At 38.8% G+C, this 26,234-nt stretch overlaps 1 protein-coding gene across 2 annotated transcripts in view; it reads right to left on the bottom strand.

The window, feature by feature from the left end:
- Window positions 1-370: 370 nt before the first annotated feature.
- The window catches only part of letm1 (leucine zipper-EF-hand containing transmembrane protein 1), an 87,797-nt gene continuing 61,933 nt past the window's right edge, over window positions 371-26,234 (bottom strand). Inside the window, exons 9-14 of one of the 2 annotated variants that reach the window (XM_072575327.1) lie at window positions 25,674-25,853; window positions 23,655-23,810; window positions 11,481-11,615; window positions 10,924-11,117; window positions 5,187-5,343; window positions 371-3,362 (exon numbers count right to left, since the gene is read on the bottom strand). In XM_072575327.1, the coding sequence (XP_072431428.1) occupies window positions 3,210-3,362; window positions 5,187-5,343; window positions 10,924-11,117; window positions 11,481-11,615; window positions 23,655-23,810; window positions 25,674-25,853 (975 nt within the window). In that variant the 3' untranslated portion in view covers window positions 371-3,209. The remainder of the gene's footprint in view (window positions 3,363-5,186; window positions 5,344-10,923; window positions 11,118-11,480; window positions 11,616-23,654; window positions 23,811-25,673; window positions 25,854-26,234) is intronic. The other variant, XM_072575336.1, reaches the window with a different exon arrangement.

Genomic DNA, 26,234 nt, shown 5'->3' with positions numbered 1-26,234 from the left:
CCTCCAGTCCAAAAAAACAATCCTCCACTATTGCATTCTCTCTCGTCATTAAGCCTATTTCATACCCAATTTGCAAGCTCACCCTGAATCCATTTAAGTCTACCAGGCAGAACTTCCTCAAAGGCTTTACTAAAATCTAAGTAAACAACTTCTACCACTCTGCCCTCTGGTTACTTCCTCCAAAACTTCAACCTTAAATCATTCCTCAATAATGTCAACTGGCCAGAAAGTAGCAATCTTAGGATGTGAGAAAAAGAAATATTGAATTCTTGGGATGGGAATGCAGTTGATTTGGGGTGGGGGGGGGGGTGGGGGGGGCGGGGAGAGGGGGGGTGAATGGAAGAATGGTCAGAAAAATAAATAAGGAAGATTTTGTTCAGATTTAACTTTGTGCACTTTAATTCATTTTCCAATTTTTACACACAAATACCCAGATTTCTGGGAAGTTAACTACTCCAAGTCCAGACCATTGTTTTCATGTAACTTCTAAAAATATCTTTTATATTTTCCAAAGATCAGGGCACCATTTCTGCACACATTCATGCTCTAGCAGGTACAAGCTATTAAAGCAGGGCCATAGCCTGTACTTACTAAGACAATGATCTCAAGCCTACAACATTTCAGTATTTTTAACGCCATAACTAACACTTAAAGAGTTCATCATTTGAGAACAGGATATTTTCAACAGGCAAAAATGAATCATTGAAATTAATATTCTCCCCTTTAAATTTCATTTAAAAAGTGCACTTTGATTAGTACTTCTAATTTACTCTGCAGTTACTTAATGAGAGTCCATATACTACACTCAAATTTTCAGATTGCCTAGTTCCTTGTGCCTTTTCTTTGAAAATCTGATGTCGTTGACTTTCGATCTTTCTTTCTATCATGCTCCATTCATCAAAACATTATATTTTACTTAGTGTTGTAATCAAGTAGGTCCACACTGGGTATAATACAGCCAGAGGGAAAGTAAAGCTCTTTCTAATTCAATTTCCAACTACCAAGCAGCAAACTGTATGAAAGTGTGAAATTTTACATTCTCAGCACCAGCTATACTTTGTGATAATCCCAATAAGATTACCAAATTTAGGGCAGTTTTAATTATGTTATCAAACATATCATCACTTCCAGCTTGATTTGAATCCAGGCCAGAAGTAAAAAAGGATATTACTCTGCACTGCAATGTACCACAATCCAATATTATTATTACAGAATAATTGAAAGAGTCGCACAGACTTGAGGACAGGTTTGGGAGGAAATAAAATTCCAAAACAAGGTTTCTCCACATTTGGTGTCACAACAAAATACTTGACGGAAAGTAACGAGGTTGAATATCTCAAGTATATCCCTAGTGGCTGTTGAGAATGATTTAGAAATTGCAAAGAGCTAGATGTGCAAAGGCTTCATGGAGCATATTGCACAATTCAATTTCTTTCAATGTTAGAAACAAATTTAGGGAGTCCTTTTCCAGCCTGATAAACTAACCATATATATTAAGCTGGTCTGATGTTACCTCTGAAGCTAGAGAAAAGCATTAATTTGCACAGATCTCATTTCCACAGCATAATCGCCTGAATCATCAATTGCTCATTTCCAAATAACCAGTTTGATGCTGTGCATCTTCCCATATGAAATATAACTGCAGGGGAAAAAATATCGAAATTTGAAAGTTTCAGTAAAGAATCGGAAAGGGGGCTATGGTCATGCAAAAACAAAAATCAGAAATATATAAAATGGACTAAAACAATGTCATAAAATAGTTAATTTTCTTAATTAGGTTTAGGGGAAAAACAATCCAATAAATTTCCAGCCAAAAATATGCAGTTTTCATGACAAATGCCATCAAACCATACATACACTTTGTCACTATTATTAGTGAGACTAACATCAACTTTACTCAAATAATCAATGTCAAATCGAAAACAAAAACATCAAAAAAATATACAAGTCAATAGTGCAAATATAGCACAGATTGTGCACAAAGGTTGTATTGATTAGTGATGTCTCATTAGTTTTGTACAAGTAGTGAGGAAATACCGAAGAATCAATATATATTTCACTTAATCTGGCACCAAATGGAAACCAGAACTGTGTACAATCTACAAGTTAACATACTTAACCATCATATTCATGTGTAGGTTCATTTTGAATTTATGCAAGTATGAAGAAAAAATATTTTGCACATTGAATCCATGTTCCCATGGCAAGGCAAACAAACAGAAAAATACTGAGATATTCTATGGCGGAAATGTAGTTAACATTCAAATTTCCATAGCTACATCATTATCCATTAGTATACCACAATCTTGCACAGATAAACACATTGATTGCTGCAATCACCACAATATAAATACAAGGTTATAATTTGAAAGATGGGACATGCTGTTTCTTTTTAATTTAACCACTTAAAAATGAATTTAGCAATACCCTGAGTGTATTCCTAAAACCTGATCCACAAAACATATGCAAACAAATGTATAGAGTAAAACATAATCTGTTTGGGGTGTGCAGGAATAAACAATGCCAATGTAGTCTAACATCCATACTATTTATTAAAAATGCCTACATTATAAATAAGTAGATGCACTATATGACAGATTTAACACCTTAAGGATGCAAAAGGAATTTAGAGTGTCCAAAATGAGCTAAAATATTCTTTGGTTTGGTGCATTTATCTAATTCCTCTGATAGTGCACCTCCTAGAATTCATCCAAAATCAGTTTTACTGGATACAACAAGATTGAGTTTTGAAGTTAAACCCAATTTTGAAAGATTTGAAGATAAATTGGTTCGGTATTATAGATTTGTGGTAATACAAATACTTCAAACTAATAAAAGGTAACGCATCAATTTCCATACACTGACCTGGAAGTCAGTTGTAAGCATTTTAGAAAACAGACCGATCACCACCAAGGCTAATGTTTTTCTGTTGCTTTGTTCAATTATAAAAACAATATTATTTCACATCACAACATTTCTTTTATAACTGCATTTTCAAAGCAACAGTTCTTTCATATTGTTTCCAAGCTTCTGGAATGGTGGGATTCCTGGCATAACAGAAATTATTATTCCATTTCTGTAGCACAATGCAATCTGCAATTCTTCTGCAGTATTGCTCGATTCCTCTAGGTATAGTTACAACTGATTTCAAAAATCAAACAAAGTTAAACGAATTCTGATATCATAAGCATTTTATTAGATGAAGCTATTTAATTCTGGACTTCTGCCACTTGTTCCTTCACTGATTTTTCTTTTGCTTTTTGGTTTTCGACAACTTTCTCTTCTTTACGCAACAGTTCTAAAATCTCTGCAACCTGGTTGGTAGAGATATCTATGTCTTCCTTATCAATTAACTTCACCACCTGCAACAACACAAATGAGTTAGGAAATCAGTGACTCCACAAGGCATTTACTTGTTAACTTTTGACAATCAATATTTACCTTTAAACAATGTTCAAGAATTGGTACATTGTCTCTTGAATTCATACAATATCATTTCAATCAAGCAATGAATGGTACCTATGAAACTTTTCATTAGATCATACTTTGTAATGATTTGCATTGCAGGGCTTTCACAAAATTTAAAAATTAAGATGTACAGGGGAACCTCGATTATCCGAAAACCAATTCGCCGAAAATCGGATTATCCAAAGGAGATCTCATGGTCCTGACAGAAACATTCTATCAAAGACGTGTCCAACACTGAACATGTCTTTTGTTTACAGGATTAAAAGTGCTGCTGAAAACAGTCCTGGACTAATGGGAGCCCAGGCACTTCCTCTAAATGACTGACCTCCCGTCCTCTCTCTCTCTCTCTCTCTCTCTTCCCACACATTCCCTGGAGTTCTACGCAGCTGTGTACCCTAAACACCTCCATTTCCCAGATAATCTCTCTACAGGGCAGAAGTGGAAACTGTCAAATAATTGCGGTGAAAAGGTGTGCGTGTATATACACGCACACTATTTGGAGTCTCACCTCCCCCACCCACCACCCTAAAGACAAAAGGCAGTAAGCAGCAGCAGTCTTGTTGTTGGTGTCCAGTCCGGCTGCTCCGGAGAGGGGCGGGGGCGGAAGGGGGTCGTGCGAGTGGGAGGTGGTGTTGGACAGGTTGGGGAAGGTTGGGGGGTGGGGCTGTTGGACACGGTTTGGGAGTGGGGGGGAGCGGTATTGGACTGTGTTGGGGGCGGGGATGGATTGGGCTTGGGGGCAGGTGAGGTCTCAAGTGCGCTGTGCTGCTGGTAGTCTCCTGAATGAGGAGCAGACCTAATAGAAAAGTCAGAGCCCCAGAGGAAAGGCATTGAATCAATTAACCGAATAATCAATTATCCGAACAAAATAGTGCCCACCCATCTCGTTTGGATAATCGAGATTCTTCTGTATTTCTGGATAGACTATAAGGAGGGGAAGAAACAGCAGAAATGTTTAATTAACTATGATGGATATCGTAACTTTCACTTGTTGAATAAAGTCCACTATTTACATAACAATAAGCATTTATGGTATCCAATAGAGAAAGTGTACAATCCAGGTCATAATCAGTAATTAGATGGTAAAAGGAGTTTGATCAGGAAGAGGTCACAAATTTCTAAAAGGAGAAATCATGTTTAACTAACTTGAAGTTTTTTTAAAGATTTAACAGAAAGGCACAATGACAGCAATGACGCTGATAGCGTTGGGGACAGGACGGAGGGAGAAAAAGATGTGGAAAGGGGAAAGACAAGAGATGAAACAGAGAAGAGGGAAGTTTGGTGGTATGGTGATGATCAGTCATATAAATGTTCATTACCTATCCCTCACAACTGAACTGTTTCAATTGTGCACATCGTTTCTGCACCTGATGTCACCGGAATTGGACGTACTAATGTAATGTTTTGAGATTGGCGTACATCACAGTCACAACTGATGTCAGATGTTACCAGACACTGGCTTTATATGTTTGCACTGCTATCAGGTATGTACCTGAAAAACTCAAACTGTTTGATATGTGATACCCATGTATAGGTTAGACCTCTAATGAACTCTGCTAAACAGTTTCTTAGTTACACATTTCCTCGAACTTAAGAGATGGAAGAAGAGAAAATTGCAAAAATAAATCATTTTCCTCAAAAAAAAGTTTACTAGCGCCACTTTATTTAAGTCTAGTATAGTATTGGAAGTTTGTGTTTTATAATTTATTTTGACTTACTTTGATAACATCATTGATATCAATTCTGCCATCCTTGTTTTCATCCAGGGATTCAGCAATTTTCTGTAATTTGTGCTGTGGGATATTCTGGATCTGCCTCATTGCGCTGATTAGTTCATTGATGCTGATAATATTTTCCCTAAAGGTGAAATACAAACTGCATATAGGAAAAAATTAAAGTTAATTGCAAGTTATCATGAACAGCAGACAAGGGGCCATGTAGCAGAATCCAAAATTTCAGATTTGCTCATCTATTATCCCATTGACAGACACCAGAAGTTATACTGATAGGCATTTAACCAGAATAACATCCACACTTCAAAGTGGAAGCTAACCGAATTTCTAATCGACAATTGATACAAAGGGAGTTACAGTACTTTATTTGATTTATTTATTTATTGTCGCACGTGTCTAAGTATGGTGAAAAACTTTGTTTACAAGCAGTACAGGCAGATCATAATAACCACAGCTCATAGAGTAAGAAAAAAAGATTTAAGAGGCATATAGGTTACATTGCACAGGGCATGTGTGAGACAAGATCAGTATTATTTGAAGTTAGGGAGTCCATTCATCAGCCTAATAACTGCCAAGAAAAAGCTGTTTTTGAACCTATTGTTTTGTGCGTTTATCCTTCTGTACCTTCAGCCTTATGGGAAAGGTTATAGAGGTGAGATGGATCGTTGATGATATTGGCAGCCTCACTGTGGCAATGAGCTGTGTAAATGGAGTCTGTGGATAGAAGGTTGGCTTCCTTGATGGTCTGAGCTGTGCATACAACCTCTGTAGTTTCTTATTGCCCGAGGCAGAGCCATTACCATAGCAGGCCATTATGCACCCAGACAGTGGTTTTCAGTGGTGAGTCTGTAAAAGTTGGTGAGGGTCCTTATGGACATGCCAAATTTCCTGAGCCTGAGGGACAGGTGATGTTGTTGTGCTTTCTTGACTATCGCATTTAATTACAGTAATTAAAGACTAGTAATCAATAGGCTGCTATATCCTCCTGCCTGCTAAGCGATCATTTCTCCTGAACCCTTCCTCCCCGATTACAGGGCATTGAAGGTGTGTGTGAGAGTGAGCGAGCGAGAGCGAGAGATTGAAAAAGGAACTTTAACAGCTCTTTAACAGAATAAATCAATTAATGATATAAATGCATGTTAATGCAGATCTTCATAGCCATTACAAGATATGATTACAAGGCACTAAATAATCAGGGTTTGTTTTCATTTGATCATGGGAATGTGAGTATCACTGGTGAGGCCTGCATTTACTACTCACGAAAAGAAGGCAGTTACTATCCCAAAAGGACACAATCAGATGGGTTTGTCCCATGCTTGCCATCGAATTAATCAGCATAATTAGACTCTTAATTCCAGATTTTCATCAATTTCAAATTCTATTTACCATGGCAGGATTTACAGCATTACCAAGGTACCTGGATGAAATAGTCTAGTGACAATACTACCAAGCCATCACCTCTCTGGCATGTGACTTTGCGAAAGGACAGGTAGGAAGGAAACGATGGTGGGGTTGCATTGTTGGTACAGGATGGAATAAGTACAAAAGCAGGAATGACTTGGGAACAGGAGGCATAGAATCTATATGAAAGGCAAAAAATTAAAAGGGGAAGATGGCACCGATAGGAGTAATCTATATGCTCCTAACAATAGCTATATGGTGAAAAAAAGAAAAGATTGTGAGACCTGTAACAAAGGCAGTATTTCATTTCAATCTTCATGTAAATTGAGACAGGTAGTCAGGTTGGCAGAGGTAGCCATGAGGGAAAATTCAGAGTGGGTATTCAGGTAATTTTACGAGAACAATCTGGTGATGTGCAACGAAGTTGGTTTAATGATGTTAGAGTAAGAGAGCCCCAAGGAAACGGTGACCATATCATGATAGAATTTATCATTTTAATTACAGTGGGAGGAAACAACTGTCCTAAGCTTAAATAAGGGCAATTACAAAGAAAGAGAAGTCAAAGTTGGCTACAGTGGGATGGGAAAGGAGTTCAGCTACAAAGATGATTGGAATACAAGAGACATTTAAGAAAATGATGTATGGCTTACAGCAAAGATATATCCCAATGAGGAAGAATTCTAGGAAGGAGATAGCTAACTACAGTTCACCAGGAAAGTAAAGGATAGCATTAAATTGAAATAAAAATGTGTGGCAAAGGATAGAGGAGTGGGAATGTTTTCAGACTGAACAAAAGATGACCAAAAAAAGAAAATGAGGGTGAAGGTAAACTTGGAAGGTGGATAGTGAGAGCTTCTTTAAATGTACAAAGACAGTAGCCAATTTGAGCGTAGCTCTCTTACAGAAGTGAAGCTAAAGAAAATGGTGAACCAAGAAACAGCAGTTATTGACTAAATGCTTTGCATCAATCTTTACAGTAGAAGACACCAACAGTTTTCCAAAATTACTAACTGATCAAGATACAAAAGGAGAACAGAAAATAAATGCAACAGCTAATCATTAGACAAGTAGTACTAGTGAATCGAATGGGACTAAAGACTGATAAGACTCCAAGACCTGATGAGATCCACCCTAAGAAATTAAAGGAATAAGCTACAGAGATAGTGAAGGCACTGGCAGTAATCAAGACTCCTTAGATTCTGGAATAGTCAGAGACAATTGGAAAACTACTAATGTAATATATTATTTATTCAAAAAGCAAAAGGAGACAAAAAAAAAACACAATGACATGCCAGTTTGCTTAACATCCGTCCTTGAGAAAATGTTAGAGGATGTAACAGCAGAGCATTTAGAAATACATAATGCGGTCAAGCATAGTCAGCACGAAGGAGAAATCACGCCAGACCAATTTATTAGAATTCTTCGAGGTAACAAGCAGGACATATAAAGGGGAAGCAGTAGATATAAATGATTTGGATTTTCAGAAAGCATTTGATAAGGCACCACTCAGTCTATTCAATACGATAACAGGCTTTGGTTTTGGTGTAATGTATTAGTATGAATAGAGAATTGGCTCACTAATCAAAGACAAAGTTAGAGTAAGAGGGCATTTTCAGATGGCAACCTGTAACGAATGGAGTGCCACGGGGTCCACAATTATTTGCAATATATTTTAATCATCAGGATGAAGAAGTATATGTGCTTACCCAGATTTGTGGATGACAAAAATAGGTGGCAAGGCAAGTCAGCAGAGGGAGATCGCCAAATTAAGCAAATAGGTAAAAAAGATGGCTGACAGGAGGATGGAAAGTAATGTTGGAAAATGCGAAGTTATGCATTTTGACAGGAAGAATAGAGGAGCTGAATATTAGTTAAATGAAGAAAAGCTACAGAACAGAGGTATTTACACATCCTCACCCATTAATCAATAAAGGCTAGCACACAAGTTAAGCAGTTTATAGGGAAGGCAAATGGAATGTGAGTCTTTAATTCAAAGGGCATGAAGTAGAAACATAAGCAGGTTTGCTCTAAGTATACAAGGAGGAATTTCTTCTCTCACAGGGTAGTGAATCTGCAGAATTATTTACAGCAAAGGGCTGTTGAGACTGTTGAGTATATCCAAGGTGGAGATGGATACATTTTAGTCAATAAGGGAATCAAGGCTTATAGGGAAAAGGCAAGAATGTGGAGTTGAATGGAAGAGCAGAATCAATGAGCCGAATGACCTACTTCTGCTTCTACTGCACTCTCTTTTCTTTCCCTGAATACAGATAGGCCCACGTAACAATTTTATGAACTTACAAACACGGGACGGAAGTTGTCTCTCTAAATCTGTCCATCATTCAATAAGATCATGATATAAATTTAACCTTAAATTTGGATTACTGCATATCCCTGAACCTTTCATCCCCTTGGTGATGCAGAATCTATATACTTGTGCCTTTGGGCTTTCTATACTCCCATGAATCCCAGCATGGACCATCACTCCTGGATCAAATCTTTATTCGCCTAAGAGCAAGAGCTTGTTTTTTTTTAAATTTGTGCAATAATCAGATAAAATGTAACATACGAAAGAATATAAGATACAAGATCAGATGTAGGCCATTGAGCCCCTCAAACCTCCCCCATTTTATAAGATCATCTTCCATACCAGCTTCTCATAGGCCTCAACTCAAATATTTTAAACATTTATCTCATCTTTTAACAGTTTCAGTGATCGAGCCTCCATAACTCTCTGGGATAGAGAATTCCAGACATTCACTACCTGCTGGGAGAAGAAATCCCATCACACCCAAGTCGTAATGTCTCCTTATTTTACTATATGTTCCCTCAGGCGACACAATGGGTCGAGGAAAGAATGCTACCTCAAGCATATATGTGTCTCATCACTTTTGACAGGAGGAAAAATATATACTCCATCAGGTGGCTGCTCAAGCTAACAATTATGAGATTTACTAGATAGGAAAATAAGATTTATCTTCAGTGAGCAACACAAAACTAATTAGTAAAGCAAAGTTTCAATGTCCCAACTTGACACTATAGAACCTCTGACTTACGTTTTGGGCTCCAGATTATGTGACCTTGCGAGATACCAAATCTGGAGATATCGCAGTGCCTTAGCAATACTGCATTACAAATTTGCTCTTATCAATTTTCTTATCAATGCATTTGACACAAAATTAGCTCCAAGGTCAGAGACAGAGGTTGGAGGGTGCTTTTAATACCGGAGGCCTGTGACCAGTGATGTACTGCAATGATCGGAGCTGGGTCCACTGCTTTTCGTCATTTATGTGAATTATTTGCATGTTAACATTGGAGGTGTGGCCAGTAAGTTTGCAGATGACATCGCAGTGGACAGTGAAGGAAGTTACCTCAGAGTACAACGGGACCTTGACCAGATGAGCCGATTGGCCAAAGTGTGGCAGATGGAGTTTAATCTAGATAAATGTGAGGTGCTACATTTTGTTATAAGTGATACACTTAATGGTAAGAATATTGGGATTGTCACTGAACAAAGAGATCTTTCAAGGCTCATAGTTCCTTGAATGTGGAGTTGCAGGTAGACAGGGTAGTGAAGGCGGTGCTTGGTACTCTTGCTTTTACTGGTCAACGCATGGACTTTAGGAGTTGGGATGTAATGTTGCAGCTGGACAGGACATTGCTTAGGCCACTATTGGAATATGGTATTCAATCCTGGTCTCCTTGCTATAAGAAAGAGATTGTGAAACTTGAAAAGGTTCAGAAAGGATTTACAAGAATGTTGCCAGGGTTAGAGTGTTTGCTATAAGGAGAGGCAGAATAGGTTGAGGCTGTTTTTCCTGGAGCATCAGAGGCTGAGGGGTGACCTTATACAAGTTTATAAAATCATGAGGGGCATGGATAGGGTGAAAAATCAAGGTCTTTTTCCCTGGGTATTGGAGTCCAAAACTAGATGGCATAGATTTAAGGTGAGAAGGGAGGAATTTAAAAGGGGCCTAAAGGGCAACTTTTTCATACAGAGGATGGTGCATCTATGGAATGAACTGCCAGAGAAAGTGGTGGAGGCTGTACAATTACAACATTTAAAAAGGCATCTGGATGGGTATATGAATAGGAAGGGTTTAGAGGAATATGGACCAAATGTTGGCAAGTGTGATTAGATCAAATTTAGGAAATCTGGTCGGCATGCACAAGTTGGACCAAAGGGTCTGTTTCCTTGCTGCACATCTCTATGACTCTAATTAAGATTGAAATATTAGGATTTCTTTCGGTCCACAAGGCAGACAGCAAGTATTTTACATTACCAACATAAGTATAATAAGCTATTTATGTAGCATAATACCCTGTATGGGGTGTTGCATCACTATCCAGTCGATCATCCAGCACCTCTTTGCCCTTCTCCAACTCAACAATGAGCGTGTCAATTCGGCTAATCATTCGGTTTACTCTCTTTGTTAAGCGTTTGCTAGCTTTGGACTCTTCTACAACAGTCTCCTTTCCAGTTTTGGAAAATTCCTTCTTAATCTCTTCTAAATCCTAGAATGCAATACAAAAATAAAGACACACTTAATAGAGACTTCAACAAAATCTGTGATCCTGTGGCAAAATGGCTAAAGTTAAAGTCACACATTCATCTCATACAAATGATATTTGGAGAATAATCATGTCACAGGAAGCTCAGCTAAGAGTGGGCACATTTACAATAAATTCAGCATTGTATACGATAGAAAAGTGCCTCAGTGGATCTCAACAATTTAAAGATAATTCTGTTTCTTTTCGCAAAGTGTTCAGTCCAGTCAGAAGCTACTCTTTAATTTGTAAACTCACATCACTTCAAGTAAATCATTCAAAATTCAATAGGAGGGTAAATAAATACAAATATTTAATTTTGATAATTACCTCATTATACTCTTGTACATCTCCCTTCAATTCCTCTAGCTCTTCCTTCTCTTTGGTGAGTAGTTTCTTCTGTTCCTTCAACTTGGTGCAAGCATCACTAATCATATCTATTTCCTCTTTTGTAATCTCTTCACCCTAAAAAGTAAGCCAGCGAATTATAATTTAAAGTTTGAGGACAGTTTCATGTTTGAAATATTAATGGTCTTGTTGAACCAAGATGTCTCAAGGAATATGCAATTACAACCTTTTACTGTATCCTTCAGTTCTAAACTTAAAAGAAAGTAACTTGGAGAGCGAACACAGTGAAGCCAACAGATATCTGGAACCTGAGGAATATGGACCCAGTAGTATATCTGCTTAACCATTGACAGAGGTTGAAAATTAAACAAGGCAGAAAGTAGAATGAATGAAGATGAATGGATAAGTAAATAAAGAAAGCACAGAAAGAGAATGAAATATTAAATTGAGAGAAACAAGTTTAACACACAATCTCAACAATTCATAATATACAGGAAGGAGACGGAATACTTAATTTTTCCTCTTTTAGGGCCAGAGATCAATTGGCTTTTGCATAAACAATTAATTTGTTGTAAGGATAGGCATACTATATGATTTAACATTTTTGCAACAAGATCACCGCACAACCTATATACAAATGCATTCAGTTGTGAAAAATAATTGAGCAGCTGAAGACAACATTCCATTGTGTGTAGCATATGTTGGAGCAAATTCTGGAAATTTGAATTTGCACTGCATCTTAATTTTAATGTTACTAGCTGATTGGCATGCCAACAACAGTACATATTGTTCGCATGATATTATTTTCACAGCAAGACATGAAGAATGGCTTAAATAAATCAAGACATTTCAACTGCAGAGGTGACTATTTGGAAGTTTTCAAACAACTTACTAAAAGGAATCAAGGGGTTAAACATTGGTGAATATGCCACAAACAAAGCAGAGATTATTAGAACAATCTGGAGAAGCAAGTAGTATTCCACTGTGCACCTGAAGTGCAGTACCTAAAACTGTATGCAGTACTTGACATGTAGTGTAACTTGACCCATACGTAACTGTAGCATAACTTGCATCTTTTTGTATTCTAATATTCTATTGCTTTTCAAATTATTGCACGTTGTGTTATGGAGTATTCAAATCTCTCACACAGAGCAATCCTCATGTCAGCCATGTCACCGAAGAGACAGAGCAAATTAAAGAACACAAATAAGCAAGATAGCTGTTTAGCAGCTCTACATGTAGTGACAAAGAAGCTTTTAGTAGATAACTACAGTAAGGGTATCCACACAGTATTTTGGACTGGGAAAAATATCAGTGCTAAGATTATGAAAAGCAGATTAGTTTGGAAAACAGTTTAGGCATAAGTGGATTACATGAGCAAATTTGCACATATACGTACACCAAAATACCAAAAATACAGAGAGATATACACCCAACCTTGATGCACAGATATCTTTGCCATTTCTCAAACTTTGACAGCATGGAAAAACAAATGAGAAAAGTGGATGAAATGGCTCATTATTTGCTCAATGCCAATAAATTTCTCAGATCTATTATTATAGTTTCTGGTGCTACTGTTGCACTGCAATGACAACTGAAAATACATGGCCAAATAGGAATGCTATGCAACCAAAACTTTTCCCTTGTGATGGTTTTTCTGCTAATTAAATATTATGTCAAAGCATGAAAGCATATTATTTATCAAAGGTATTTTTTGGAAACAATTTAGGTCATCAGAGTGTTTGATACTACAACAAACAGGTATAACAAATGCATGGGAAAGATTTTTCAAATATTTAAGAACTTCTTGGTATTGTGCAAACTTTTCAGTCAAGTTTTCAATTTACTTGTAACAATTGACTGTTAAAAGTTGTGTTTTCTTAGTAAAACATTCTTGGAACTTGGATTCTTCTGGTTTTGACTCCTGCCACGTACTTTATCAGTAAAAGCCAGTGCCTTAAACATAACCCTATCAAAACAAAGCCTTCTACAGGCTCATTCATCACTTAGCATTGGCGACTGAAAAAACAATCTTTTGCTTTCACTCACTCCTTTTGGTCAAAATCCAGTCATGGAATCGTTGTGCTCACCTGTCTAATAACTACTTCTCTCAATGACTTGGCTGGTGCATGCATGAAATAATTGAAAGGAGAAAACAGGCTGTGACACAGAGGTGTCATCAACCACAGATGTAATTCTCTCTATTTCATAAGACCACATTCTCTGAACATCCAGGGATTTACTCATGCGGCAGATAAATCAACTGTAACAGATAGGTGCTTTGTATGTTTATGTGCATGAAATGCATCTGGACATCATAGATGAAAAGACCATAAGAAATATGAATGAGAATAGACGATTCAGTGTCTTGACGTTACTCTGCCATTTAGTAGGACCATGGCTGATCTGATATTCCTCATATTCACTTTCCTGCCCTTTACCCATAACCCTTGATACTCTTACTGATCAAGGATGGATCTCTTTCAACCTTAAATATAGTCAAGGATTCTACCCCAGAGCTCTCTTTGGCAAGGAGTTCCAAAGACCAACAATCCTCAAAGAAAAAAATCCATCATCTCAGTCTTAAATTGGTGCCTCCTTTTCTGAGACTATACACTCTGATGTGAGACTGTCTCAAGAAGAGAAACATCCTCTCAGTATTTGCCCTTAAGAATCCTATGTTTCAATGAGCTCACCTCTCATTCTTCTAAATTCCAATAAGTAGAGTCCAAATCTGTTTAGCCTTGGCTCATAATACAATCCTCCACACTGAGGATCATATTCATGAACCTTCTATGAACTGCCCTCCAATAAAAGATGTCTTTCCTTAAATATGGGGGCCAAAATTGCTCAGTAAATGGGAGCAGTAAACGCAAACATTGTGACATGCATTTTTAAAAAAATTAATTTTGAAGATGAATGTATACATGGCCAGGTCAGCATTCACTGTCCATCCCAGATTACCTCGAGGAAGTAGAGGTGAGGTGCCTTGAATGCCTGTTAAGTGTAAACACACTTAATGCTGGTCACAATCGACTCCCAGATTTTCACTCCCCAACAGAAGAATAGCAATATGGTTCCAAGTCAGGATGGCGTGGGGCTTGGAGAGGAACTTATATGTGGCAGAGCTGCCTTCTGAAGCTTTAGAATTTCTAGTTGTTAGAGGTAGTAGGTTTTGAAGATGCTGCCTCAGAAGTCAGAGTTGTTCCTGTGTATCTGGCAGATGGTACATATTGCCGCCATTGCGCATTCATACAGAGAGTGTGAATGTCAAAAGGTGGTGCCAATCAAATAGGATGCTTTGTCCTGATTGGCATCAAGCTTCGAGAGTGTTGTGGGAGCTGTACTAATCTAGGCATGTAGAAAGTATTCCATTAAAACTTCTGAATCATACCTTGTAGATGGTAGACAGGCTTTGAGTACTTAGGATAATTAATTGCTGCAGAATTCAAGGTCTCTGATCTACTTTTGTAGTCACAACATCTTTGCAAAAAAAACCCAGAAATTGCTAGAAAAACTCAGCAGGTCTGCGTTCTGAGGAAGGATCACTCAACTTTGATTTCCATCTACAGATGCTGCCAGCACACAATTTTTTAAATTTGTCTCTGATTTATAGCATCTGCAGTTCTTTCTGCTTTTATACATCATCTATGCAGCTGGCCTAGTTCAACTTCTGGTCAATGGAACTGTTAGGATGTGGATCGTGACAGATTCAACCATGGTAATGTCACTGAACACCAAGGAGAGATGGTTGGGCTCTTTTGTTGGAAATAGTCATTACCTGACACTTTTATGGCACAATAGGACTTGCCATGCATCACCCCAAGCCTGAATATTATCCAGGTTTTTCCACATTTGGATGGAGACAGTTTCAGTATCTGAAGAGTTACAAATAGCAACTAATATTGTGAAGTCAGCAAATATCCCAATATCTGACCTTACATTAGAGGGAAGGTCACGAATTAATGATTGGGCAGTGGACATAACCTTAGGACATTACTATGAGGAATTTTCCATGATGCCTGATGACAGATAATTGGTATCAATTTTCGGAAGTCATCTGCCTTTGTCCCAGGTATGACTCAAACCAACGTATTTTCCCCTCAATTCACAATGACTCCAATTTTGCTAGGGTTCAATTACTACATAATCAACTATTGCCTTGACATCAAGGGTAGTCATTCTCACTTCACTTTAGGAATTCAGCTTCTGTCCATGTTTGAACCAAGGCTGTAATGAGATCAGCAACTGAGTGGGCACAGCTAGACCCAAACTGGGTATCATTGAGCATGTGACTGTTGACTAAGTGCTTGATGGCACGGTCAACAACAGCTAACACTCTGTTGACGTTTGAGAATAAACTGATCAGATAATAAGTTAAGTTGGATTTATTGTGCGGTTTGTGCATAAGACAGAATGCAGGGATACAGAACTGATCCTTTCAAATTCAGCATGACGTGTTTTCAGACAATGGTCATTAATGTATCAGAAACAAAAGCGCTCACTAATATCCTATTATATTGCAAATAGAAAATAAGTTTAAAAAAGCCTTGCTTTCAAGTATTACCTTCCATGACGATTGGAGGTCCCAAAACACTTTACAGTCAACGAAGTATGTCTGAAGCGCAGTCACTGTGGTGATTTAAGAAATGCAACATAGCAAGATCCCACAAACAGCAATATGATAATGGTGTTCCCCCTGCCATCTTTCATGAGCATGATTCAGAAATCACCTTCAATTAGCTGTTTAACTGTACTTAAGCAGCTATGAATACTGGATGCTGTTTTGATCACACAGCATTGCCCTTTGATGTGAAGGGCAGCGCTTGTCACTGGCCACTCGGGTGTTTTTCATATCTTCCTGGTGGTGGAAATTGAATAAAGATTGGTGCACATGTGTCTTTCACTGTGTCTCACATCTACAAACACACACACCATGGGTGCTGGGGAAAAAATAAGCACTACCACAGAAAGAAAAAAAAAAGAGGAAAAGAGAAAAAAAAAAGATTAAAAAAAAATTAACAGGAGATTTGGGCTTTAGTTTGAAGGGCAGTGCTTGTCACTGGCCAATGAAAAAAAAAAGAAAAAAGAAAAAGAAAAAAAAAAATGAATACTGGATGCAGCAGGGTTTGATCCAATCTTATCCTTGTGGGATCCTTTACATCCTTTTTTTGTGTAAAATTTTCAAAGTGAAATATTGACTTATCAGCTGCAAGGGTTCAAATAAATGACAACCAGCAGAAAGTTACATGCTGACGTTTGACTTGTTGCCATGAGACTTCAAAGTCTCATCTCCAAGGTCACATACTCTGAGGAATCTATGACATGAGATGAGAAATGATTCATGAAGTATTACTGTGGAATGTTTTTCCACCATCATGGAAAACCTCTCAGCTGTGGAAAAAAGGAAAGGTGAACCCAAACTCAAGTCCCATTCCTTCATATGGAATTTCCCCATTTTCATGGGAACTGGACACATCTCACAAATGTATAGATCATAGAAGCACTTGACTACTTACATCATCAGCTGCCTCTACTCAAGCTGAATTGCAGTAGCCGAAGAATATGAAACCTTTAGTGCGCACGGTCAATATGATAAAAGTTTGAACCTTATACATTTTGTTTTGGGTAGAATACATAGAGGTAAGGTGCCTCTTTGATTACAGTCACAGATCATTGTTGAAAAAGGCAAAAATGCCTTTTGAAATTGTTACAAGTTGGCAAGCATTTAAAAAGTACATAAAGTTACGAAATATCAAGCTCATTGGAATGCTCAACAGACTGTCAAAATCTCCTGTCCAAACTGCTCAAAAGTAACTGTCAAAACAACAGAAGAGTCAAGACGACCTGTCAAGAGACTTAAAAATGCTACCTTTTAAATCTTTGAAACAACGTCTGCAATTTAAAATCAAAAATCATCGCTTGTAACTTCATTCAGCCTAGATAAAAGTTATCGAGGTTTACAAAATCATGAGGGGCATGGATAGGATAAATAGACAAATTCTTTTCCCTGGGGTGGGGGAGTCCAGAATTAGAGAGCATAGGTTTAGGGTGAGAGAGGAAAGATCTAAAAGAGACCCAAGGGTGGTGCATGTATGGAATGAGCTGCTAGAGAAAGTGGTGGAGGTTGGTACAATTGCAACATTTAAGAGGCATTTGGATGGGTATATGAATAGGAAGGGATGGGTATTGAATAGGAAGGGTTTGGGGGAGGGGGGGGGGGGGGGAGAAGAGATATGCGCCAGGTGCTAACAGGTGGGACTAGATTGGGTTGGGATATCTGGTTGGCATGGACGAGTTGGACCGAAGGGTCTGTTTCCATGCTGCACATCACTATGACTGGATTATAGAATGACTGATTTTAGTTTGACAACTCCAAGTGGTTACAGACTCTGAAGTGGGATGTTGATGTGAAAAGGGGCACACTTAAATGAAAATGTTTATGGTTATAAAGGTATTACACAATTGAAGAAATACAAATGCGTTAAGTGGGGTTTTAGGAGTGCAATTTTATTTTACAATATGACCTGCGATAGGTTCTTCTTTAAAATTAAGTTTAATGTTATTTCATTTCATCTCTGCAAGGTATTACTGACCAGACCCCCTCAAAATATTTTTGAAAGATAGCCTAGACCCTAACTTTTTCTTATTTTAAAGGCAGATGTAATGTGCTACGTTCCAGATGCAATTCAATTGGTCAAACTGCTCCACATTAAGCAAAACAACTTATGTAAACACTGTAGTTAAAATATAACCAAAGAAAGAGCAATTTTGAATAACAGTTGGAAAACTTAGAATAATAAATACAATAACTATTACCAATTAACTGTTCCAATATTGTAACATCACATAAATACATACTTTGGCAAAAAGGCAAATTCTGAAAAACTGACTTTTCTCACAAGTAACCCAGCAGCAGAGAGAAACCCCAGCTTCTAGCTGTAACCGAGAAACAGCAAAGATAGTTTCTACTCCTTCAAGCCCACAACAGCAAGTGCTTAAAGCTAACACTACAAGCTAAAAAAAAATTAGATAACCTGGTCTGTGAGAGCTGACCATACCCAGCCAGGCTGTCTCCATTGTTCCAGCTTAAAAAAAACCCAAGGCCTCAAACTGTTCATTTTAGTGGTTTTACATAGAATACATACATACACACACATGTGCAAACAGGCCATTTGGTCTAACAAGTCCACACTGACCCACCGAAGAGGATCCAGCCAGGCCCAATCCCCTACTCCTATTACTCTACATTTCTCCTGACTAATACATCTAGCCTACAGATCCCCAAACTGATGGGCAATTTGGCCTGGCTAATTCACCTAACCTGCACATCTTTGGTCTGTGGGAGGAAACCGCAGCACCCAGAGGAAACTCACTCAGACAGAGAAAATGTGCAAACTCCAGACCGACAGTTGCCAGAGGCTGGAAACAAACCTGGGTACCTGGCAGATTGTCCTTGTGGTAGATTGCTTTACACCTCTGCCTTACAACCTCTCTCCGAAAAAAAAAGGGAAGCTTACATAAGGTCCAGGCAGCTAAGAACAGAACGGGCCCTGGAGGAATGTCCGAAGAGTAGGACAAGGCTTAAACAAGGAATCAAGCGGGCTAAAAGGAGTCATGAAATAGCTTCAGCAAGCAGAATGAAGGAAAAGCCCAAAGCATTTTATTGTTACATAATCAACAAGCAGGTAAATAGAAAAAGGATTGGTCCACTAAAAAATAATGAAGGAAGGCTGTGCGCCGAATCAGAGAGAACGGGCGAGATTCTGAATGATTACTTTGCATCAGTGTTCACTGAGGAGAGGAACATGATGAATCTTGAGATTGGAGATAGAAATTTGATTAATCTGGATCACGTTGGCATAAGTAGGGAAGATGTGTTGGGTATGCTAGATATTATTAAGGTGGACAAATCCCCAGGACTGGATGGGATCTATCCCAGATTGCTGAGGGAGGTGGGAGAGGAAATAGCTGGGGCCCTGACAGATATCTTTGTGGCATCCTTAAACATAGGTGAGATGCCGGAGGACTGGAAGGTTGTTCATATTGTCCCCCTGTACAAGAAAGGTAGTAGTGATATTCCGGGTAACTACAAACCAGTGAGCCTGATGTCGGTGGTGGGGAAGTTGCTGGAGAGGGTACTAAGAAATAGGATTTATTTATATTTAGAAAAGAATGAGCTTATCAATGAGAGGCAACATGGTTTTGTGTGGGGGAGATCGTGCATTACCGACTTAATACAGTTCTTCAAGAAAGTGACCATACCAGGCAACATTAGATGAAGGAAGGGCTGTTGATGTCAAAAACATGGACTTCAGTAAGGCGTTTGATAAGGTTCCCCATTGTAGACTAATGGAGAAAGTGAAGCACATGGTGTGCAGGGTGTTCTAGCTCGGTGGATAAAGGACTGGATGAGCAACAGGAGACAGTAGTAGTAGTTGAAGGGAGTTTCTCAAAATGGAGAAAGGTGACCAGTGGTGTTCCACAGGGATCCGTGCTGGGGCCACTGTTGTTTGTAATATACATAAATGATCGAGAAGAGGACACTGTTGGTATGATCAGCAAGTTTGCAGATGACACAAAGATTGGTGGAGTAGCAGAAAGCATAAGGGACTGTCAGAGAATACAGGAGGATATAGATAGACTGGAGAGTTGGGCGGAAAAATGGCAGATGGCTTTCAATCCAGACAAATGTGAGGTGATGCATTTAGGCAAGTCTAATTCTAGAGCGAATTATACAACGAATGGAAGAGCCTTGGGAAAGGTTGATGGGCAGAGAGATCCGGGAGTGCAGGTCCATTGTACCCTGAAGGTTGCTGTACAGGTGGATAGTGTGGTGAAGACGACATATAGTATGCTTGCCTTCATTGGACAGGATATTGAGTATAAGAGCTTGCAAGTCATGTTAAAATTGTACAAGACATTGGTTCGGCCACATTTAGAATACTGTATACAGTTCTGGTCACCACATTACCAAAAGGATGTGGATGCTTTGGAGAGGGTGCAGAGAAGGTTTACAAAGATGTTGCCTGGTATGGAAGGTGCCAGCTATGAAGAGAGGTCGAGTAGGTTAGGTTTATTTTATCCAGAAAAAGGAAATTGGGGCGGGAAGGGGATCTGATTGAGGCTTACAAAATCATCAAGGGTATAGACAGGGTGGATAGAGACAAGCTTTTTCCCAGGTTGAAGGATTCAATAACGAGAGGTCATGCTTTCAAGGTGAGAGGTGGAAAGTTTAAGGGGGATACACGCAGCAAGTACTTTACACAGAGGGTGGTGGGCTTTTGGAACGCGTTGCCAGCAGAGGTGGTAGAGGCAGGCACGGTAGATTCATTTAAGATGCATCTGGACAGATGCACGAGTAGGTGGGGAGCAGAGAGCTACAAATGCTTAGGAATTGACCGACAGGTTTAGATAGTACATTTGGATCGGCTCAGGCTTGGAGGACCGAAGGACCTATTCCTGGGCTGTAAATTTTCTTTCTTCTTTAAAATAGCCTCTTAAAGACACAGCCTCGTCACAATGGATCTACAGGTCTAGATTTTGGCTAACTTAGCATGGTAATTTTAAGCAAAGAGAGTGGTGACTGGAGGTCAATTAACAGATTGCGCATTTTGTCATTTCCAAAGTAATGCCAGATGGTCCGCCTATTTTTATTCTTAAAAAAATTGAGTTTTCTGCAGCAGTCTGATATGATCCAGTGATTGGTCAGGCTGGTTTGGAAGCCAAATTAAGAGTTAAGCAGCTAGCTCTGATTGTGGAGTCACAGATAGGGTAGATCATGTTATAATGGCAGGTTTCCATTCTTCAAGGACATTAGTAGGCCAGACTAGTTTTTAAAATAAATGATAGTTTTCATAGTCGCCAGTACTGGTGCACAATCCTTAATCCAAAGGACCAGCTGGTTTTCGGAATTCATAATTTTTTGAATTTCATAATAAGTGACAGTTTGATGGTGAAATTTTAAAAAATCTTCCCGAAGAACAGACATACCGAGAGTAAAACGGGCCCTGAAACTGAATTGAGGCCTGCCAGTGCTGGGTCACGCCCCCACTTCACATCGGAGTGACACGCATTGAGTGGGTGTGGTGTTGGGTTAATTGTTTGCAGGTTAAACAACCTTGTTAATAAGAACAAAAAACTTCACAAATAAAAACCTTCAGACTTTGGAGCTTTCTGGATCTTGGCTAAAGGACTATCTACCTGTTCAAATTTATTAATCACATTATAATTCCAACAGCAATTGCATTGTCGTTTGAACTTTTCCCGCAAGGCATTAGCCCAGTCTGCTGTATTACTAGTCTAGTAACATATCTACTATAATATCAAATGCCTCTTAATTCCAAAACTTACACCAAGGAAATTAAAAAAAAACTTGCGTAGCCTTGTTCTATTTTATTTTCAGAAAAGAAGAACAGCATTTACTTTGTACTTTACATAGTTAAAGCATAATTAAAATACTCTCGTTATCTTAGTTGGGGCAACAATCTAACTTGGATAAAAGAGAAGAATTATGGAGTCAGAGATGTACAGCATAGAAACAGACCCTGCGGTCCAACCTGTCCATGCCAACCAGATATTCCAACCTCATCTAGTCCCACTTGCCAGAATCTGGCCCACATCCTTCCAAACCCTTCCTATTCATATACCCATTTGGATGTCTTTTAAATGTTGCAATTGTACCAGCCTCCACCACTTCCTCTGGCAGCTCATTCCATACACGTACCAGCTTCTGCATGAAAAGGTTGCCTCTCAGGTCTCTTTTATATCTTTCCCCTCTCACCCTAAACCTATGCCCTCTAGTTCTGAACTCCCCAACCCCAGGGAAAAGACTTTGCCTATTTATTCTATCCATGCCCCTCATGATTTTATAAACCTGTATACGGTCACCCCTCAGCCTCTGACACTCCAGGGAAAACAACCCCAGCCTATTTAACCTCTCCCTATACCTCAAACCCTCCAACCCTGGCAACAGCCTCGTAAATCTTTTCTGAACTCTTGCAAGTTTCACATCTTTCCAATAGGAAAGAGACCCGACCTGCACCGCAATATTCCAAAAGTGGCCTAAACAATGTCCTGTCCAGCCACAGCATAACCTCCCAACTCCTGTACTCAGTACTCTGACCAATAAAGGAAAGCATACCAAAAGCCTTCTTCACTATCCGATCTACCTGCGACTCCACTTTCAAGGAGCTATGAACCTGCACTCCAAGGTCTCTTTGTTCTGCAACACTCCCTAGGACCTCACCATTAAGTGTATAAGTCCTGTTAAGATTTGCTTTCCCAAAATGCAGCACCTCGCATTTATCCAAATTAAACTCCATCTGCCATTTGCCAGCCCACTGGCCCATCTAATCAAGATCCCGCTGTAACGTGAGGTAAACATCTTCGCTGTCCATTACGTCTCCAATTTTGATGTCATCTACAAACTTACTAACTATACTTCTTTTGCTCACATCCAAATCATGTATATAAATAACGAAAAGTAGTGGACCCAGCACCGATCCTTGTGGCACTCCACTGGTCACAGGCCTCCAATCTGAAAAACAACCCTCCACCATCACCATCCATCTTCTACCTTTGAGCCAGTTTTGTATCCAAATGGCTAGCTCTCCCTGTATTCTGGGAGATCTAACCTTGCTAACCAGTCTCCCATGGGGAACCTTGTCGCACGCCTTACTGAAGTCCATATAGATCATGTTTCCGCTCTGCCCTCATCAATCCTCTTTGTTACTTCTGCAAAATGTTTGTTAAACTTATAGTACTCTCATAATGAATGAAGGTCCTTTCAAAGTCATGTTTACTCAGCAACAGTACATGTTGAGCCTCAACCAGCTTCTAATCTCCATACACCTTGCACTTAAAAAAAAAAGCAATGAAAATCGTAAACTCAGTAAAGAAAAGTATCATTGTGCAGCTAAGCCCAGAGACATTCATGACACAGTTGATTATACTTGGCATATTTGTGCTTTGAAATATTATATGAAATGAAGGGATTGCATGTTAAACTGACTTCATAGACTTTATGCCAACAAAACTTGAAAGATTTCAGATCGGAAAACAAACTAAATTGTTACTAGGACACTATGTTGACACACCATTAAAAGCACCAAAGCAAACGTAAAAAAGATAAACAACCTTGACATTAAAACCTACCTTAATTCCTTCTAACACTGGGGCTGTATCTTTCAAGGTCTCAGAATGCATCGTCAAGTCTACGTTAGCCAATTCCTGTTCTGCATCGACAGCAATCTGGCTTTGCTTTACATTGACAGCTGCTGCTTCCAGATCCACTGCTGACTCTATTTCCTTCTGTGATAGAGAATCAAGAGAAATAGCACATGTATTTATCTATTCATGGCAGCCTGAATATTTGTAATTAGGCATTTCAATCACTATTGTCACTCAATTCTAGACCTCCACAGTGTCTTGGTTCAAGCAAAGACAAAAAAACCTGATTCTAAAGCTGAGGTGATATTGACTGCCTCAGCATTTGATAAGTATGGTAGTAAGGAGGCTATCAAAGTTGAAGTCAATAAAAATTAAGGGAAAGTTTTCCACTGGTTGGAGCCATGCCGATTATAAAGGAAGATGGTTGTATTTGCGAGAGGCCAATCACCACTCCAAAGAATGTCACAGGAGTCGCTCTGGGTAATGTGCAAGGCCAAACCGTCTCCAGCTGCCTCAAAGTTCATCAAAGTCAGGTGTGGGGATGGTTGTTGAGGTATACACTGTTCAGTATCATTTGCTGCTACTCAGATACTGAAACAATTTGTTTCAGAAAGCGGACATTGTCCAGGACAAAGCAAGCCATTTGAGTCAGAGTCAGATGTACAGCACAGAAGCAGACCCCTCGGTCTGTTTGACTGACATTACATCCATCTCCATCCATATTAAAAACTTCAGCAAATATTCACTATTGCTCACCTGCCATCATATCTTGTAATCTAATTTCCTAATCTATCTTTCTTAGTTTGCTCCTCGTATTTATAAAATTGCTTTCATTTATGAGCTTTCAGAGAGTGCTGTTCCTTCATCAGGTGAGGTCAGACTGTTGGACTATAACTTGGTGCCTTGTGACTTCTAACTTTATCCACCCCAGTCCAACATTGGCACTTCCACATTATAGTTTTTATTTATGTTTGATACTTCAGTTTTGGATATGTACATTTCTCTTGATCTCAATGTGAGTCAATAATTGCTTATTTCAGTGCTTCTTGTTGTGGGATAAACTTTGGGCAGAACACAGCAGGGAAAAACTCGATACAAAAATACTGCAGATATTTGAGGCCTGAAATAAAAACAAATTGCTGGACATACAAAAGTCTGTCAGCATTTTTGGAGATGGAAACAGTCTCCATGTTTTGACTCAAATAACTCATGCGTTTTCAAATAATGTTATGGGAGCTATTGCAGGGCAATTGGGGCCTTGTTTTAATATCATATCTGAAAGACAGCACCTCAGTAGCATGTTGTAACATTAACCTACTTGTGCTCAAAAGTCAATAACTTAGACTCCAATGTGTTGTGTGTTACCATCAAGTCCACATTGAAATATAAAATTCCACATGACAGAAAAAACAAGTTTTTAAAAACTTAATTCTTTCAGAAGATAGGATATTGCTGACTTGGCTAGCAATGTTGCTCAGCTCTAAATGGCCTTGATTGGCCTCGTGGATTTACATCGGAGACAATCACAGTCAACTACTTTGCTATGGGTCTTAATTTACATGTGTATGTCAGACCAGGTAAGGATGGAAGTTTTTCTTTCCTAAAAGACATGGCTGAGTCAGTTGAGTTTTAGTTTTACTCAGATTAGTTTTATCTTCCAGATTAATAAACTGAAATTTAATTTCCACTAGCTGCCATGATGAGATTTTAAACCACGTCCCTTCCCAGAGTCTGAGCCACTTTATTATGAGTGCAATGACATTACTGCTGCACCATCTCCCTCAAAGAGATCTTAAATTAAAATATATAGTCTAAGTTAAACTTTATAATGGAATTTTAGCTACTTTGTCATATTGTAGCCATCTTTTTAAGTAATTTCAGAATTGATCAGTCTTGTCAAAAACATATACTGTTTAAATTTGAATTGCTGAAAACCTGAGAAGTCCTCACTTACAACATTATGCTAAATGCAAAGTACGTTAAGATTATAAATTTAATACTTACGCTGGCTTCAACCTGTAAGCTTTCTTTCGCTTTTTCTGCAGCTTCTGCCATACGCTCCATCTCTCGTTCCTGGTTCTCCCTCTTGATGGCTGCCTCTTCTTCCAAGGTTGCTTCCAATTTAGCTTTATTATCCACTTTATCACATTCAACTTCCGCTACTTTGACTTGCGCTTCCTTTGCCTGGAATAAAAGATCAGATGAAAGGAGTCAGATGGCAGCCCCTCTCATCACTCTTAGATGCTTCAGATTGTGCTTGGACTAAGAACAGAAATGGTAAGATGACAAAAATGCTTCAAAATACATAGTGCATTCCTGTACAGCACATTCAGCTCTTTTACATGTAAAAAATGAAATGTTACTTTCAGATTTGCGTTTCATTTCATCCAAAGTTCATTTTGATTTTACCAAGAATTTTTTTTGAGATAGACGAGCATCTACATACTCATGAAACTTCTGCCATGAACAAGGTCTGCCAGTTACTCAAGCAACACGTGCAAATTTGACAGTCAAGTTCAGTGAAGACCTTGCACCCATAAATCAAAGCCAACGAACTCACTTCCC

Source organism: Chiloscyllium punctatum, chromosome 1, assembly GCF_047496795.1.
Source record: "Chiloscyllium punctatum isolate Juve2018m chromosome 1, sChiPun1.3, whole genome shotgun sequence".
In the NCBI taxonomy this organism is placed as follows: Eukaryota; Metazoa; Chordata; class Chondrichthyes; order Orectolobiformes; family Hemiscylliidae; genus Chiloscyllium; species Chiloscyllium punctatum.
The sequence above is the reverse complement of the archived record's forward strand: the minus strand, read 5'-3'. Positions and strand labels throughout refer to the sequence as shown.